General features: G+C 37.4%; 1 protein-coding gene across 2 annotated transcripts; it reads right to left on the bottom strand.

The window, feature by feature from the left end:
- Positions 1-863: 863 nt before the first annotated feature.
- Positions 864-14,173, bottom strand: nktr (natural killer cell triggering receptor). 2 transcript variants are annotated; one of them, XM_084399437.1, is made up of 17 exons: positions 14,069-14,173; positions 12,432-12,508; positions 11,512-11,586; positions 10,720-10,827; positions 10,574-10,618; positions 9,231-9,318; positions 7,939-7,968; positions 7,583-7,728; positions 6,887-7,100; positions 6,646-6,804; positions 6,278-6,365; positions 5,890-6,038; positions 2,111-4,846; positions 1,937-2,020; positions 1,764-1,820; positions 1,580-1,672; positions 864-1,478 (listed from the first exon to the last, which is right to left on the bottom strand). In XM_084399437.1, exons 2-17 carry the CDS (start codon positions 12,487-12,489, stop codon positions 1,409-1,411), a joined length of 4,200 nt encoding a protein of 1,399 aa, XP_084255563.1. In that variant the 5' UTR covers positions 12,490-12,508; positions 14,069-14,173; the 3' UTR covers positions 864-1,408. The 2 variants fall into 2 exon arrangements, with proteins under 2 accessions (XP_084255563.1, XP_084255564.1); XM_084399438.1 differs by lacking the exons at positions 11,512-11,586; positions 12,432-12,508; positions 14,069-14,173 and adding an exon at positions 10,253-10,280 and having other exon boundaries at positions 10,720-10,786.
- Positions 14,174-14,626: the final 453 nt, after the last annotated feature.

Raw genomic sequence — 14,626 nt, 5'->3', positions numbered from 1 at the left:
TTTTATCTTACAGCTAAAAAAAAAAGACTGATCATGACGAACTGTCCTTATGGTGAGATGGAGCATTGTCACCCAGGTGCTCATGACCTTGTGCATCACCTTGCCTTGTGCACAACATGCTGAATCCTGAAATCCATATTCCTTGTGTCCAAATATGCACACTTTTCTACTAAATAGTGAATAGGATGTCCGAATATGCAGTTTTTTTTAATGAAACAATAGGCTAACAATATCCAGATGACATACTGCACCCTCTGACATTATGAGCAACCAGTAGACTGAAGCTACAGGAGCTAAGGAACGGTCGGTGTTGAAAAGTAAAAAAAGATAAAAAGGATAACTGTGATTTGAACAGCTTCTTTTGTGTGTAAATGCTTTAAGTACCAAGATTTGTTGCCCTTTATGGTTAAACAGTTCTTTAACAGTATGAGTAGTATGCCTAGAAATACAGTATATGTGCACTACACACCTAAATAACAATTTATCAACAGTCAATAAATGAATTCTTAATCATACTCTGAAAGTACATGAATTTGGACACAGTAATGTCAGTGCAATGGTTGTCAATCCTGGTCCTGGTGTACACCAGCAATTTGGGATCCCTCACCTATTTGACACACTTGTTTTAAATTAATCAAACCCACTGTAGTGCAGGACTAAATAAAAAAAGCAAACATACTTGTAGAGCCACTGTAGGTCAATATTAACAAACAAGCCTGAAACGGACTTAAAATAACATGCATTTGCAATGACTCTATCCTAATGCATCATAGTCAACTTTGTGTACATTTGCAGGAGTCAATGAAACATGAAGTAAGCGTTTCTACAAGAAAATGTCATTTCACAGAATACACATTATAGGATTTCACAAACAAATGTAGTTTTATTTACAATTGGCAAGTTTAGTTTCTTATATTTAAATGGTGCATCAATAAGCAGCACTAGATACATTCAGCAAATACTTTTTGTTTTTATGTACAAATAAAAAAATGCACAGAGGGCCAACCTTTTAAACAAAACATTAATTTGGCCAAAACAAAACAATTCCCATCCATGTCCACCATTGACTGCATGTTAAAATCCTTCCAAACATGACTTACATTTCACAAGTTCTCATCTTCAAAAGACTGAGGTAAGAGGCTGTTTATATATAACCTTAGCTTTACAATTAAAGAGTTTGTGTGCACATTTTCTTAGGAATAATAGAAAAATTTACCAGAATAAAGCAGTGACATTCATACATAGACTCATGTGGAAAAATACAGTAGAACATATTCAAATTACACATTACATGATGACACAGTTGACATCAAAATACATACTTCACAAAACTTAAACTGAGTCTATCGTTCAAAAAAGCCTTTGAAGGAGGATAAGGCAGCTTATTGCTACTTCTTTTAAATTCAACTCAGCTGTATCGACTGCTTCGGCTATGACTTCGTTGCCTGGACGAACTGCGACTGTAGGAGCGATATGACCTGAACGTGAAAACAGATATCAAAGAATTAGCTTCAGTGAGGCACATTATCAAATTCACGCAAGACAGTTGTGATAATACGAGGATTTATTTATGATGTACCTGGACCTGCGATCAGAGCTCTCGCTTCTCCGACGCCCTCTTCTCCTGCTACGACTGCGGCTGCGGCTAGAATAACTATCGTAAGACTCAGACCTGTATTTCCAGGAATAAAACGCATATTGCAAAGAATAATTAAATAACACCAAGTTACAAAGTGCATTAATAATTTTGACTCAATGCTCACCTTGATGTGTGGCGACCTCTATGCCGACTTCTAGAGCGACTCCTACTGTCTGTGTGACTAAAACAAGATCACATGCCATCTTAATTAATAAGGAACATTAGACATTACACATACACACCAATGGGTTAAAAAAAAAAAAACATATTAGACTGAAGCAGGGATAAATATCTTACCTACGATAACTTCGGTAGGTGCTACTTCGAGAACGAGAGTGCCCTCTACTGTATCTACTCCTGCTTCTACTTCTACTGTAGCTCCTGTGTGAAAAATTAAAACACATACAAAATTGACTTGACCTGAAAGATTGGACATATGTAGACAGGAAAACAATGCCTGTTGTAACCAACCTGGAAGTGTAGGTGTAGCTTCTGGACCTGCTCCTGGAGTGGCTATATGAATGGGACCTACTTCTGCGTGTGGACCTGTGACTGGACACAGACCGTGACTTGTTCTGAGAGTGATTAAGGGATCCAGCTCTTTCTCCTGTTGCTGGAAGAGATTCTTCTTCACTTGAGCTGTCTGGATTTCTGGGTCTCTGATTTAACCGAGCCGTCTTTCGTACCTCGTCAAAGAGGGATCCTGGACGGACTCTACTCTTGCTCTTGATCTCAATTTTGAGACCCTGAGCCTTTCTATCCAGCTGATCTTGCTGTTTGTTTATTTTCATAATGAAAGTCTTTGTACTGATGGCCTGCATAACATTCATGTCTTTCAAAGGTTTCCATTTATTTTCAACTGCTGTAACAGGACTGCCACCGGGTACGGTTTCCTCTGGCTGACTGCCATGAGATAAAGTAGGTCCAATAGTAATAGAGTTTCCTTTTTCTATTTGAGATGGAACAAGCACACTACTATTATTCAGAATATTTTTCAGTGGGGAAAAGCCCATCGCTTTGGGACCTGGTTGCTGAGCCTCTGGGATGCGCTCTGGAGAACATCTCTCAACTTTATTTGGGTCTCTTGATTTGACTCTTGTCAAGTTAGTGTCTGAAAGATTGGTCTCTAGATCTGTGGTTGGCTTTGGAATCTCTGGATGTCTTTGAGCTGAAATTGCAGTATTGCGATTTAGCTTATTGCGATTAGTTATCTTCCCATTCTCATCAATACTTTTAGAAGACTCTACTGAAAACTTGTCTTCGATAATCTCTTTATCTTGATCCTTATTCTCTGAGACTTTGGGCTTGATCTTTCCAGATTTTACATGCCTTTTTACTGCATCACTGACAGAATCAGGATTTGCTATGTATAATTGTTTTGATTGAGTGACTGAATCATCCTCTTCACCTTCATCACCAAACTCCAGTGGAGGCTGCCAGTGAAATGTCTCTTTTGGCTTCTGATGCTTCTTGGATTTCTTTGCCTTGGTTCTGCGAGATCCTGACCTGGAAGGGTTCTTCCTTTTGTGCTTGTGCTTACGCTTGGCTTTCTTCTTGTGTTTTGAATTTTTTTTGTCTGCAGACTGTTCCTCATTACTTTTTGATAGCTTGAGCATTTCTGCCCCATGGTTTGACCATAAAGGGTCATCATCCTCTGATTCTGAACTAGCCTCTCCTTCCTCTTTTTCAGACACATGCTTGGCATCACCACCTACCATTTTGTTTGGCATTTCAGAGTCACTCTCAGACTCCCAGCAACGAGCCAAAATCTGCCTCTTTTTTGTTTCAGAAAGTCCTTCCTCCTTAACAGGGATTTGGTTGTGTTCTGCAGCAGTGTTCTTACTTGAGTTCTCTCCTTCACTTTCCCATCCTGATGCATTGTTGTTGTTTTGTTCTTTCCTTTGAATGGGGTTCTTGCTTTTCATTGCCACTGCCTGTAGATCTGACAGACAATCAAGTGTGTTTCTCTGTACCAAGGAATCATTTTGTCCGTGGAGAGGACTGTATGGACTATCAGATAAATCCTCTGAGGAGGGAGATGTATATTTGTGGCCACTACCATGATTTGCATGCTTGTCCCTATTTTGGCCATTTTTGTGAGAACTACGTTTTCTCTTTTTTTCAGTGGATCCTTCTTTGTTTGAACCATATGATTCTGACCTAGTGCAGGAGGAAGATCGGCTGCCATACTGACTCAGTGATTTGCTGCTGCTTCTCGATTGACTACGTGACCTGCTTCTGGACAAACTGCTTTGCAGGAGCCTATCAGGAACATTACTGTTACTGCTGCTGAGGCCTTTGTGACTAACAGCCGTGTCTGGCTTTGAAGAGGACATTTTTTCCAGAGGTACATTTGATGATGGGCTGATTAGTGCATTAGAAGCTGGGGCTGATTTTACATTAATCTCTTGGATGCGGACGTAAGAGGGTTTCCAGGGTTTCTGGCCTGGTTTCCATCGAGAGGGAGGTGGACTGTCACTCAAAGGCAAAACAGAGCCACTCTCTGAAGATGCTGCTGCTGGTGCTTTGGGTTCTTCACCTTGAACCAATCTAGGGGCAGGCTTGTCTAATTTGGAAATACCACCCTCTGTAGACTTTGACTTTCGAGGGGATCTCAACTCCTTTCTTTTCCTGGAATGTGGTGGGGTTTCTGAACTATACCTAGATTTTGATCTTGTTCTTGACCTTGTCCTGTATCTAGATCGAGAACGTGACCTAGAATGTGTAACAGACCGCCCTGATCGACTACGACTTGACCTCATGGATGACCGGCCCCGCCTCTCAGACCTTGAGCGACTTCTGGAATAGGATCTGCTCCTGGACTTCGAATAAGATCGTGAATCTTTAGAAGAGCTTGATAGGTAACGTCTCCTTTCTGACTCAGATCGATACGATCTGTGGGAGTGACGCGAGGTCGAACGAGAGTAAGAACGAGAGCGTGATCGAGAATGTCTCCTTTCAGTAGGACCTGAGAGTTTTGACCTTTTACCTGAGGACCCATTCATCTCACCCTCAGACAGAGAGGTCTCTTTAGTCTTGTTCTTTTTATGTTTCTTTGAGTGCTTACGTTTCTTATTTTTCTTCTTGCGTTTGGTTTTCTTTTTTTCTTTTCTGGATTGATACCGACTGGAGTTTACAGAGGCCTCACTTAAGGAATGCTCTTCTGATCTGGACCTAGACCTTGGGGTGTCACTTCTGTCATCCCATCTGTTTAAACAATAGTTAAAAAATTACAGGAAGTACAAATCTTTGTTCCAAATAGGACTGAATGATATGGCCAAAAAATGATCATGATAAAAAAATTAATTCTGTCGATATCTGTAATTATGTCAAATCTTTATTTCTTAAAAATGTAAAGGCAAATTTTGGCTCCTGAATGAAAGTTGTAGAAACCAGACAGTTAATTGTGGTTTTATCATCAGAACATGACAAACACTAGCCAAACAGATGAACAATTAAAAATTTAAAATTACATGTTTTGTCTCTTAGAAATGTACATGTGACATTATATTGAGATGACAGTAGCAGTAGCCTGAGTTGGAATGCAGATGTAAATTTATGTTGATAAAAACGGTAAAAAAAATAAAATAAAAATTAATAACCTCATTTTTATAGGGTAAAATTTCATTTGGTAAAATTTAGTCTTTCTTGTATTTGGATCACGTTAACAACAGGTAAAACCATGCATTGCACCTCACTACCACCATGGTAAAAAGTAACTATATTGTTTCTATGGTATTTATGAAAAACAGTAGCCTAAATACATTTAATATAATAGAAATAACATAAACTGCTATAGTTTTATAGATCTCACAGAGCTGTTTAGTGGTTGCGTGATCGAGATGGCCAGCAAGTAAACGAGCAGCTCTGTTTTGTTTGCCGCTTAATGTATCTCATACACAGCAGAAATTACAGCGCTTATAAGGTAGGCAAATTGGTACTGGCATCAGTGTAACGGTCTGCAACACGCAAGCGCAGCATTTTTTGCAAATTGCATTAAACATTACATCGAAAATGTATTAAACTTCTGTTATAATTTCATCCAAAAAAATTTATATCGCAATAATTACTGTTATCGTTTTATAGCCCAGCCCTAGTTCCAACCATATTTTTCATAAAAAAGCATATCAAAAGAATATGAACTCGGATAAACCAGAAATAAACTCCTAATATTAGCTTGCCATGTATAAATAATTCTGATGAAAAATACAGTAGATTCATACTTTCATGCATAACATTACATAACATACCTTTCTCCTTTACTCCATCTCTCCACGCTGGGGGGCTGGTAAGCCTTGGTCCTCTGCATTTCCTCTTTCCAGTGTGGGGGAGTCTCACTGCTCCCCCGTTCCCCTTCTGACTCTGATCTGGACTTTGACCGAGGGGGTGTATGGTACCTCTGCAGGGGGAATAAAAAAAACTACACTTAATGCATGGCCTATCAAACAGACCAACATTCTCATCAAGCACTTTTTTTTAAGAGTCAATGTCAAATCATTAGAATTAGATAATTAGAATTAAAACAACTGATATAGTTTTTTTTTTTTTAGCTTTTTGTTCGTTGTCCTTTGTACAATATCATTCTGTGTCATAGTTTTTTTCTGTATGTGGTATAAATGTAATTCACGGCTGTCATACCATAGTTCCGCGTCCTTTGATCTTGCGTCCAGATTTTGTGACAGCTGGTTTGGTGTCATTTGCTGCCACGACCATGTCCTGTACAACCCTATTGTGGGGTGGGGAGGTGGTGAGAGAAGAATCAGTTTCAAGACTCTACCTCTATTGGTTTAAAATATAGCATCAAAACTGACCCATGGATTTCAGGGATTAATCATTAAGCAAGAAAACTAAAATATTAATCACTATGGTTTGCTTGTAACACTTTAAAAATTGCCCCAGAGAATTTCAGATATTATCTAATAACTGGGGATGGGGAGGACAGATTCTTGTGATGTTTGAATAAAAAGAGGAACATCTGTTTGTTGAATTGTAAAAAAGGCACTAACGTTTTAATGGTCTCCACCTGGGAAGGCATGTCTCTGCGGAGCAGGAAACGGTTTTCTGGCACGGGTGGGATCTCTTCTGGTCGAACCACAGGCTTCTCCCTTTTCACATTTTGCTCAGCCTCACCATCATCTTCCTCTGCCATCTCTCCCTCACCATGACTGTGAATCAGGAAAAACATATATTTATATTATACAACCTAAATAAAGGTCAACCATGGTTACACTGCTTACAGTAATTTACCTTCCATGTACTGCTGTTTTAACTGCGTCTCCCTCCATCCCTGCGTCTTTTCTTTTTCTCTTTGAGTGCTTACTCTTTGAGTTTCTTTTCCTCTTTCGAGATGCACACTTCTTGTCAGACTCTCCTTCAGAGGAGGAATACTGAGATGAAGTCTCTGAGAAACTCTGCGAGTCATCCTCAGAATTGAACGTTTTCCTCCTTTTGCCTTGAAGAACTACAGAAAATACATCAAACTTAGTCAGAAAATGTACTGAACAGCTGTAATTACACAGAATGTAATTTATTCATTCTCTTTATCTCTGTTTACATTATCAGAGCGCAGAACATGTGATTTTATTAGTTTATTTTGAACTGGAGCTTTCTGTACATGGCATGAAATAAACAACATATAAGCGACTGGATTATAGCACATCACCTGCCATGGCTGGTTAGGGGTAAAACTCAACATGGAAAAGTGATTTGTTACTTGATGCTTTGTCATGTCATGCCTGGCTAGGACAAGTGTATTAAAGTCAGCAGTATTTCAAAGCACCCGTTCTATTTTTAAATACCATATTTAACCGCACAATGCAGTTTATGTGGAGATTAAAAAAATATTCTCCATCAGATACAGGCAAGTTCAGACAGCATAGTGACAGACGGCAGGTCTGCAGCCAAAATTCCTAGTTGGTCTCTCACTCACAGGAACAAGCTTACCATCATTAGCAGACTTTGTAATCAGCTGTCCACAGTCAATCACTCTGACATCAGCATAGGGTCTGCTGGCTGAGTCGGTCTTCAGCCCCTCAATTTTCTTTATGACCTCAAAGCCCGAGATGACCAGCCCAAAGACCACATGCACTCTAAATTAGACCAACAATCCTTAGTTACAAAAACTTTGGGGATTTAAGAGAAAATCTTGCATACAAATCAAGTAATAATAAATATAAGTTAGAATAATTTAATTATTTCTAAACTCTAAATGAGTCTTTTAAAATTACTTGTAGTTCAAGCAATTTCCTACAGTATGGCTTGAACTACACCAGTTAAATGAAGTCCACTTATGAACATACCCATCTAGGTGAGGTGCTGTCTTTGTAGTTCTGTTATGAGGCAAATTACATAATGGAGTCCAGGTCATCCAACAGGTACATGTGGGTGAAAAAAATAAACGGAAGAAAATTTAGTCCAAAAAACACACACACACATACACACACACACACACATTCAGTCTTTCATCAAGAAGAAATTTGAGTGTATCTATTCAAACAAAATTCAAAATTCAGAGTAATTTAAAACCAGCAGTGCTTGCACAATAACATAGGCTGGATGAATAAATACTAATGATGAACAGGGACAGGTCCAACATCTGCCAACATTATGCTGACAAAACCAATTAAACCTGTTTAAAAATATCATAGGGACAACTTCAATTAGAAATCAGTGTGTCCATGGCAGGAAAATACATCCTGTAATGCTAAACTTGAAATACATCAATAATTGAAAGACATCAGGTTCTCTGTAATGGGAGAACAGGTATTTAATGAGATAAAAACATTATTTAAAGATAAACAAAAGCCAGTGCTAGCTAAAAGCAACCAGAAATACACAGTCAGGAGAGAGAAGCACAGCCTTGGAGAGACACTTTACCTTGGTAGAGCAGGATGCTAGAGTTTCTGCAAATTTTACACAAAAACGGCAAGAGAAAAATTGTAATACATTTGTAGGCAAAAAAGGAATTTCTTTCTGATGTAAAAATATTTCTAAATGCACATTGACAAGGGAAAAGGGAGATGAAAATGCACCTGCATCCCACATGAACATGTACACTATGTAGAATCTCCAAAATAAAAAGTCAGAATATGTATATATATATATATATATATATATATATATATATATATGTGTGTGTGTGTATTTATATATGGTAAAGAGATTGAAGAGGTCTGGGAAAGTTAGACAGCGTGAGCGTGAATAGCAAAAGGTACATCACTAGTGGTCTTTAAAAATTCTATTGAGATGTCTTGTCAATAAATTTGGAACAACATAAGTATGAGAGAATTACACTTGAGCCAAAATTAGAAGCCCAGATGCTCATTGTGTTTTTGGGCAAGCTCTTAAAACAGATACAGGCTTTCAAATGCACATTAATTTAAGTTGTGCCACAGTGCAAAGGCTATGAGTGAGCTCTGTAGAAATTATCTTGAACACTAGGGGAATACGTAATCTATACATATTGCATGTGTCATTTAATAGTGACCAATCAGTCATATTAAATGGTAAGCAAAAGGTCTGGTGATAAATGGTTGATTCTTTACATACATACACCCTCTGTGAGTCTTATACCAGAATAAATACTACTTACATGAAAAACTGGGACCCATTTGTGTCTTTACCACGGTTGGCCATCGACAAGAGGAAGGCTCTGTCATGTTTGAGAGTAAAGTTCTCATCTGTTGAAGAGAGATACGGACAAAGAAGGACACTGAGTGCTTGTCGACTGCTTTAAAAAGTCGTGTTAAGGAGAAGGACTGCAGCAGGAAAAGAGATGTTCGTGAACACCTGTCATCAGTGATGCTTCTATCCTGCTTCTGAACTCTGAGTGTTTCTTATGCTCCTTTGTGTAAAAGCAGAGATTTTCTATTCTGAGGGCCACTAAAACAACTACAGTTTACATTAAAACTGTTTATGCCAAATTATTTCTAAAATGGATAGGTCACCCAAAACTGAACAGTATTATTTTTTATTTTTTTTACACATTCTCATGACATTCCAAACCAGGTGATTTACTTCCTTCTATAGAGAGACCATGAAAAGAAAAAAATATTCGATGCAACTGCAAAAAGATGCAAAAGCTCCATAAAAGTTTTATTAAAAAAATAGTGCTATCAAATCGATTAATCGCGATTAATCAATTCTAACATAAAAGTTTGTTTATATATTATATAAACACACACACACATATATATATATATATATGTGTGTGTATGTAGTGCATAAATATACATATATACACACACAATATATAAAAATATAATATATAAACACAAACTCGAATCGATTAATCGATTTGACAGTACTTAAAAAGTATTGTAAAAGTTTATTGCAATTGCATAGAAAAGATTGACCTGCACATTATTAAAGTTTTAGGTGAACTAATACTTTTCAAGAGTATTGTATTGCATGACAAGCCACCCTGGAACAATTAAGAAAGAAACAAAATAAAACAACAAAAAAAGAGAAGTCAGTCAACCAAATCAATTTCAAGGTCCACTTATCCATGAGCACACTGTGCAGTGTGGACGTTTTTGTCATGGTTCACATATGGGATTGGGAATAGGGAATGTTTAGACTGCATTGTGTTACTGCACTGTGTACATCTCTTACCTTCTCATTTTGCAAAAGACCACAATCTCTATAAATAAAAGAATATGTTGAAAATTTTAGGCAAGAAGACTGGACCTTTAAATTAATAAATAGCCCTTAATCTCCATGCTGACTCAAAAAAGAAGATCATTTTAAGATCACAGAGACAAGATTCTCAGCAACAGCGAGGTAAAAAAATAAAACAATGGCTGGTAATTCATGCACAGAACTGAGATGCCCATTCAAAAGTCATGCAAAAGATGTTAAAACAATCAAATTAAGGGACCTTGCTAAGGTTACTGAGTGCTTGATAAAGAACAGATCGATCTGAAGATGGCTTACCTTCAAAGAAACCACCATATATAGATTCTCCTCCTCTTCCATTGCCTAAGCAAAGAAAAGCACATTCATTTATAAGCACACAGACAATTGAGCATAACCAACCATCTCCATATATCTGAGTCAGTTATGAGTATGGCTGCACATACCCTCCGTGAAATCACCCCCCTGGATCATGAAGTTCTTTACAACTCGATGGAAAGTTGAGCCTTTATAGCATAATTTTTTTCCTGTAGTTTTGCCACTGCCTTTCTCGCCTGCAAGCAAACCAAAGAATTACATCATTTCTGATTACTTTTATATAACAGACCTGGTATGTGCAGCTCAGAAATGAGCTTGTGTCCAGAAATGCACATAAATCAAAGCAAAGACCACAGACTAAGCTTTTAAAAACGTGGACATACTTAAATGAATACTAATACTGTAAAGTACTGTACTCTGAATTGAAAAACTGGAATCTGCTCTAAAGTATACAATTACATAGACAGCAAAAGGTTAATCCAATCTGATCAGCATGGAAGAGATTCCGATAAAACCGAAATGAATACGGGTGGGTGAGGGTGTGGGTGACATGGGGATTGGTTTATGCAACAAAACAGTCAGCTGAAGGCATGAGTCTCTCATTTCAATCTCAGCTGGTGAGAAAAAAGATCCCTGCATTGACCCAAAGCACTACCAACTTTAATTTATGACCAAAGCATCTCAACGCAGCCTAATGCAGCTTCTGTCTTCTAGGAACAGGCTGTAAATACAGCTTTGGTTGATATACAGCCAGGATTTAGTCACCTTATAAAGGTTTATTTTTGTGCTATATCCCTATAAGCTTATGCTTGTGTACATGGACACGAATTGGTATTGGAGCTCTTTACGTGTTTAAAGACCCAGTCTAGGTAAAATAACTTGCTGTAGCATGTTAAGCAATTTCTGTCAAGTATACGTACCAGTGCACAGCCAAAGGAAATTTTTGCTTGTCTTGGGACAAACGTCTGAGAACAGTTGAAAGACGATTCGTCCAACTAGAAGAAAGCAGAAGGAAACGTTATACTCGTGGATCAGAAATGTATAAGTTTTAAGCTTGCTGATAAAAAAAATAAAAAAATAATTCAATTTATTAGCTATCATTTTTAGGTTGATTTCAGTGTGGCAAACGGCAACACCTCCTTCATATTCAAATAATTTTTGCAAAATACATAAAGACAGGCCTATCCAATTCATTTATATGTGATAAAATGAATATAAACAGGGTGTTAAAACATTTGCTTTGTAAAATAATGGGTGTAAAATCACTAAATAAGAGGTTTTGGCTTTATGAAGCAGACGTCTCTCTTATAACACATATTTAGTGGTAGACTGAGGTGAAACCCAGACGTTTTTTAGTACACACTAAGTCTGTGGTTCATTAAAACAGCCCTGCAGGTCAGGGTGTGGACTGCCACAACAGCTTCTCACTCACTGGACACTGGCACATGAATATTAACTGCCATTAGCCAAGTACTTATAAAACATGCACATATAATGCTTCGCTTTCGTTATTAGGCATTTATTATTAGCTGATTTAACTCTTTATCCTTTGTACAAGCTCCATAACTTCAAAATTTCAGCACAAAAATGCTTTAAGTTAAAGATAACTACTCTGAACCCCTTTTAAATGTTACTATTTACAACATTTGATCAAAAACACTAATGTTGGCTGCTAAAGATAGTTTCTGTATTTGATTTTGAAATACAATGCCTAACAGATATACATAACCTAAAAGCAAACATTTTAAGCATTTATCTATCAAAACTTGTACTTTTAACTATTTGACCTTCACACAACACCATTCAGAACAGTCAAACAGCAATGATTGTAACATCTTACCTGGTTCTCTGTTGATTTCCACATCAAAATAGCACTGAGGGCGATCTTTTACCCCCATTTTGAAAAGAGTGGGCTTCCTGTAGTGTAAAATCACAGCAAAACACAGTTAAATGCTGTATTCCCTATCACCTACACCAGAAAGAAATACATTTGTCAGATATCTTCCAGCTTTCTCTCCAGTTTCAGGTGGATCCTGATGTGTAAGTGAACAGAAAGTCAGACACTGAGATTGAGGAAGTGTTTCGGTTATCCAATGAGATGCAAATCTCCATGCATGCCCCTCCAACCTCAACTTCCACCCTCTTTTTTGAAAACTGCTCTATCTGTCACCGGGTGATGAATGAGACATTGTTGCTGTGAAGTGTGCTGTCATCCTGAATTAGGAACTCTGGTTAAACCAGATGTGTGCTATCTTTGAGCTAGAAACTTCTCTATAGGGAGGAGCTCCAAATATAGTTTAGTAATGGACCAAACAGACTAAAACAAGAACGAAGCATGCAAGTAAAAATGCATGGGAAATATAAACATCTTTATCCTGTCACACAGCACTGACTTACTTTCCCTCGAATCGCAGACAATAAAGTCTTTTTTAGCTGAACAGAGGAATGACTTGCCAACAGATTAACACAACATCTCAAATTACAAGAAGGGAATGAAGTTATTGAACTTCCTTAGGGCACATATTATATTACAGCTACAGAAAATGTCATGCCAGCTGCTTTCCCATATCAAAACAACTCAGTTTATCAGTCCTCTAGCTGCTGCCTGGTGAAATGGCAAATGTCAGAGTGAATGTCACAGGGGGGAAAGGAGGACAGTTTCACATGTTAGACCTGGAAACACTTTAAAATACAAGAAATAAACCCCAGTTCCACTTAAGTCATTACAATAAACACAAGCTCGACCACTTCTTTTAAATTAAGACAGATTAAAACAAAGGTGTATTTTTTTTAATAAGCAGATAGACTAAGTTACTTGTTCAATAGACTTCCTCGGTGTTAGAGCACGTATTACAACACCTACAAACAATAAATGCAGGCTTAATCCATTCTCAGACATCTTACATAATGTAGATCAGGCACACTTCCAATCTCTTGTTGTACTTCATAATATTATAACACGTGTGTTTACTATAGTATGGCAGTAGCAGTCATGTAACTAGTTAGGGGTTCAAATAAATGAGCTGAGCCTTGACTAAGGAAAACGCCCGTTCAAAAATATGCACGTATAAAAGATTACAATAAGTATGATAATGATATCAATTAATTAACTCAAAATGAACCACAGTGTTTCGGAGAAATTAAAATGAAGTGCTCGTTCGTTGAGAATATTAGCCAATTGCTAAAGACATTAGCACGGGTAGCTAAAACAACACCTCATGGCTGAGGTCAAACTAAAACAATTTCTACTTAAAATTATTATTTCAAAAAAGCATAACTGTAAATAATAAATGTTTAAGTTTTGGCCACAGGTCGTTTGATTGCTAGCTGGCTAGCATTGTTTACCAGTTAAAGCTAACGACGTTTTATAAGAACCTATAAACGGCATCTTCAGTGTTAAATTATTACATAAAAACAAGTATGACTCAGATATAGTAGTATTCATGTACTGACACAAACATATATTTTTGCACTTACCTGTATAGATAGTTAAAGGGCAAAAAGCTTTTAACTAACTAAACCCGCTCGGTCGCCTGATCGCTGTAAGTTAGCTCCTACTGTGTTGCCAGATATCTCAGGAGAATCGGACGTTTTTGTTAGAGAGGTGTGGCTAAGGGATGGCTCGTGGCTGGCTACTTGTGTATGAATTATGAAGAATTTATTAAATCCATATCCACCACCACATATCCTCCCTCCTCTACGGAACTGTATTCTGTAAATAATCACCCCAAAACCTGCATATAGGTCGCTGTATGAAAAATCCCAAAGGCGCTTATAAAAAGTTGACATGGCAACATCGCCTTTCTACTTTCTATTTTGCTTTTTACACTGAGATTCTGCACAGCCGCCGACTATCGACGGAAACCATAACCCACCACAGCAATTGCAAATTGTTCTTCTTCTTCATTGAAAATATCGCAAATGATTTATATCCGTCTATATTATTTATGTTATATTTGTTTAATTAAGAGTGTTTTATATTACATATTTATTTTAATATTAAATATGTTTAAAATATTAAATATATTTACTATT

The sequence above is a fragment of the Rutilus rutilus genome, assembly GCF_951802725.1.
Source record: "Rutilus rutilus genome assembly, chromosome: 24".
NCBI classification, from domain to species: domain Eukaryota; kingdom Metazoa; phylum Chordata; class Actinopteri; order Cypriniformes; family Leuciscidae; genus Rutilus; species Rutilus rutilus.
The sequence above is the reverse complement of the archived record's forward strand: the minus strand, read 5'-3'. Positions and strand labels throughout refer to the sequence as shown.

What these genes read in the sequence shown, in the direction of transcription:
- nktr (XM_084399437.1), bottom strand. Translation starts at nt 12,489, where the DNA reads ATGGGGGTAAAAGATCGCCCTCAGTGCTATTTTGATGTGGAAATCAAC. An exon ending in GGAAATCAACAGAGAACCAG is followed by an intron (nt 11,587 to 12,431) that starts GTAAGATGTTAC and finishes GCTTTCTTCTAG; the next exon opens with TTGGACGAATCGTCTTTCAA. An exon ending in AGAGGTCGCCACACATCAAG is followed by an intron (nt 1,673 to 1,763) that starts GTGAGCATTGAG and finishes CTGGAAATACAG; the next exon opens with GTCTGAGTCTTACGATAGTT.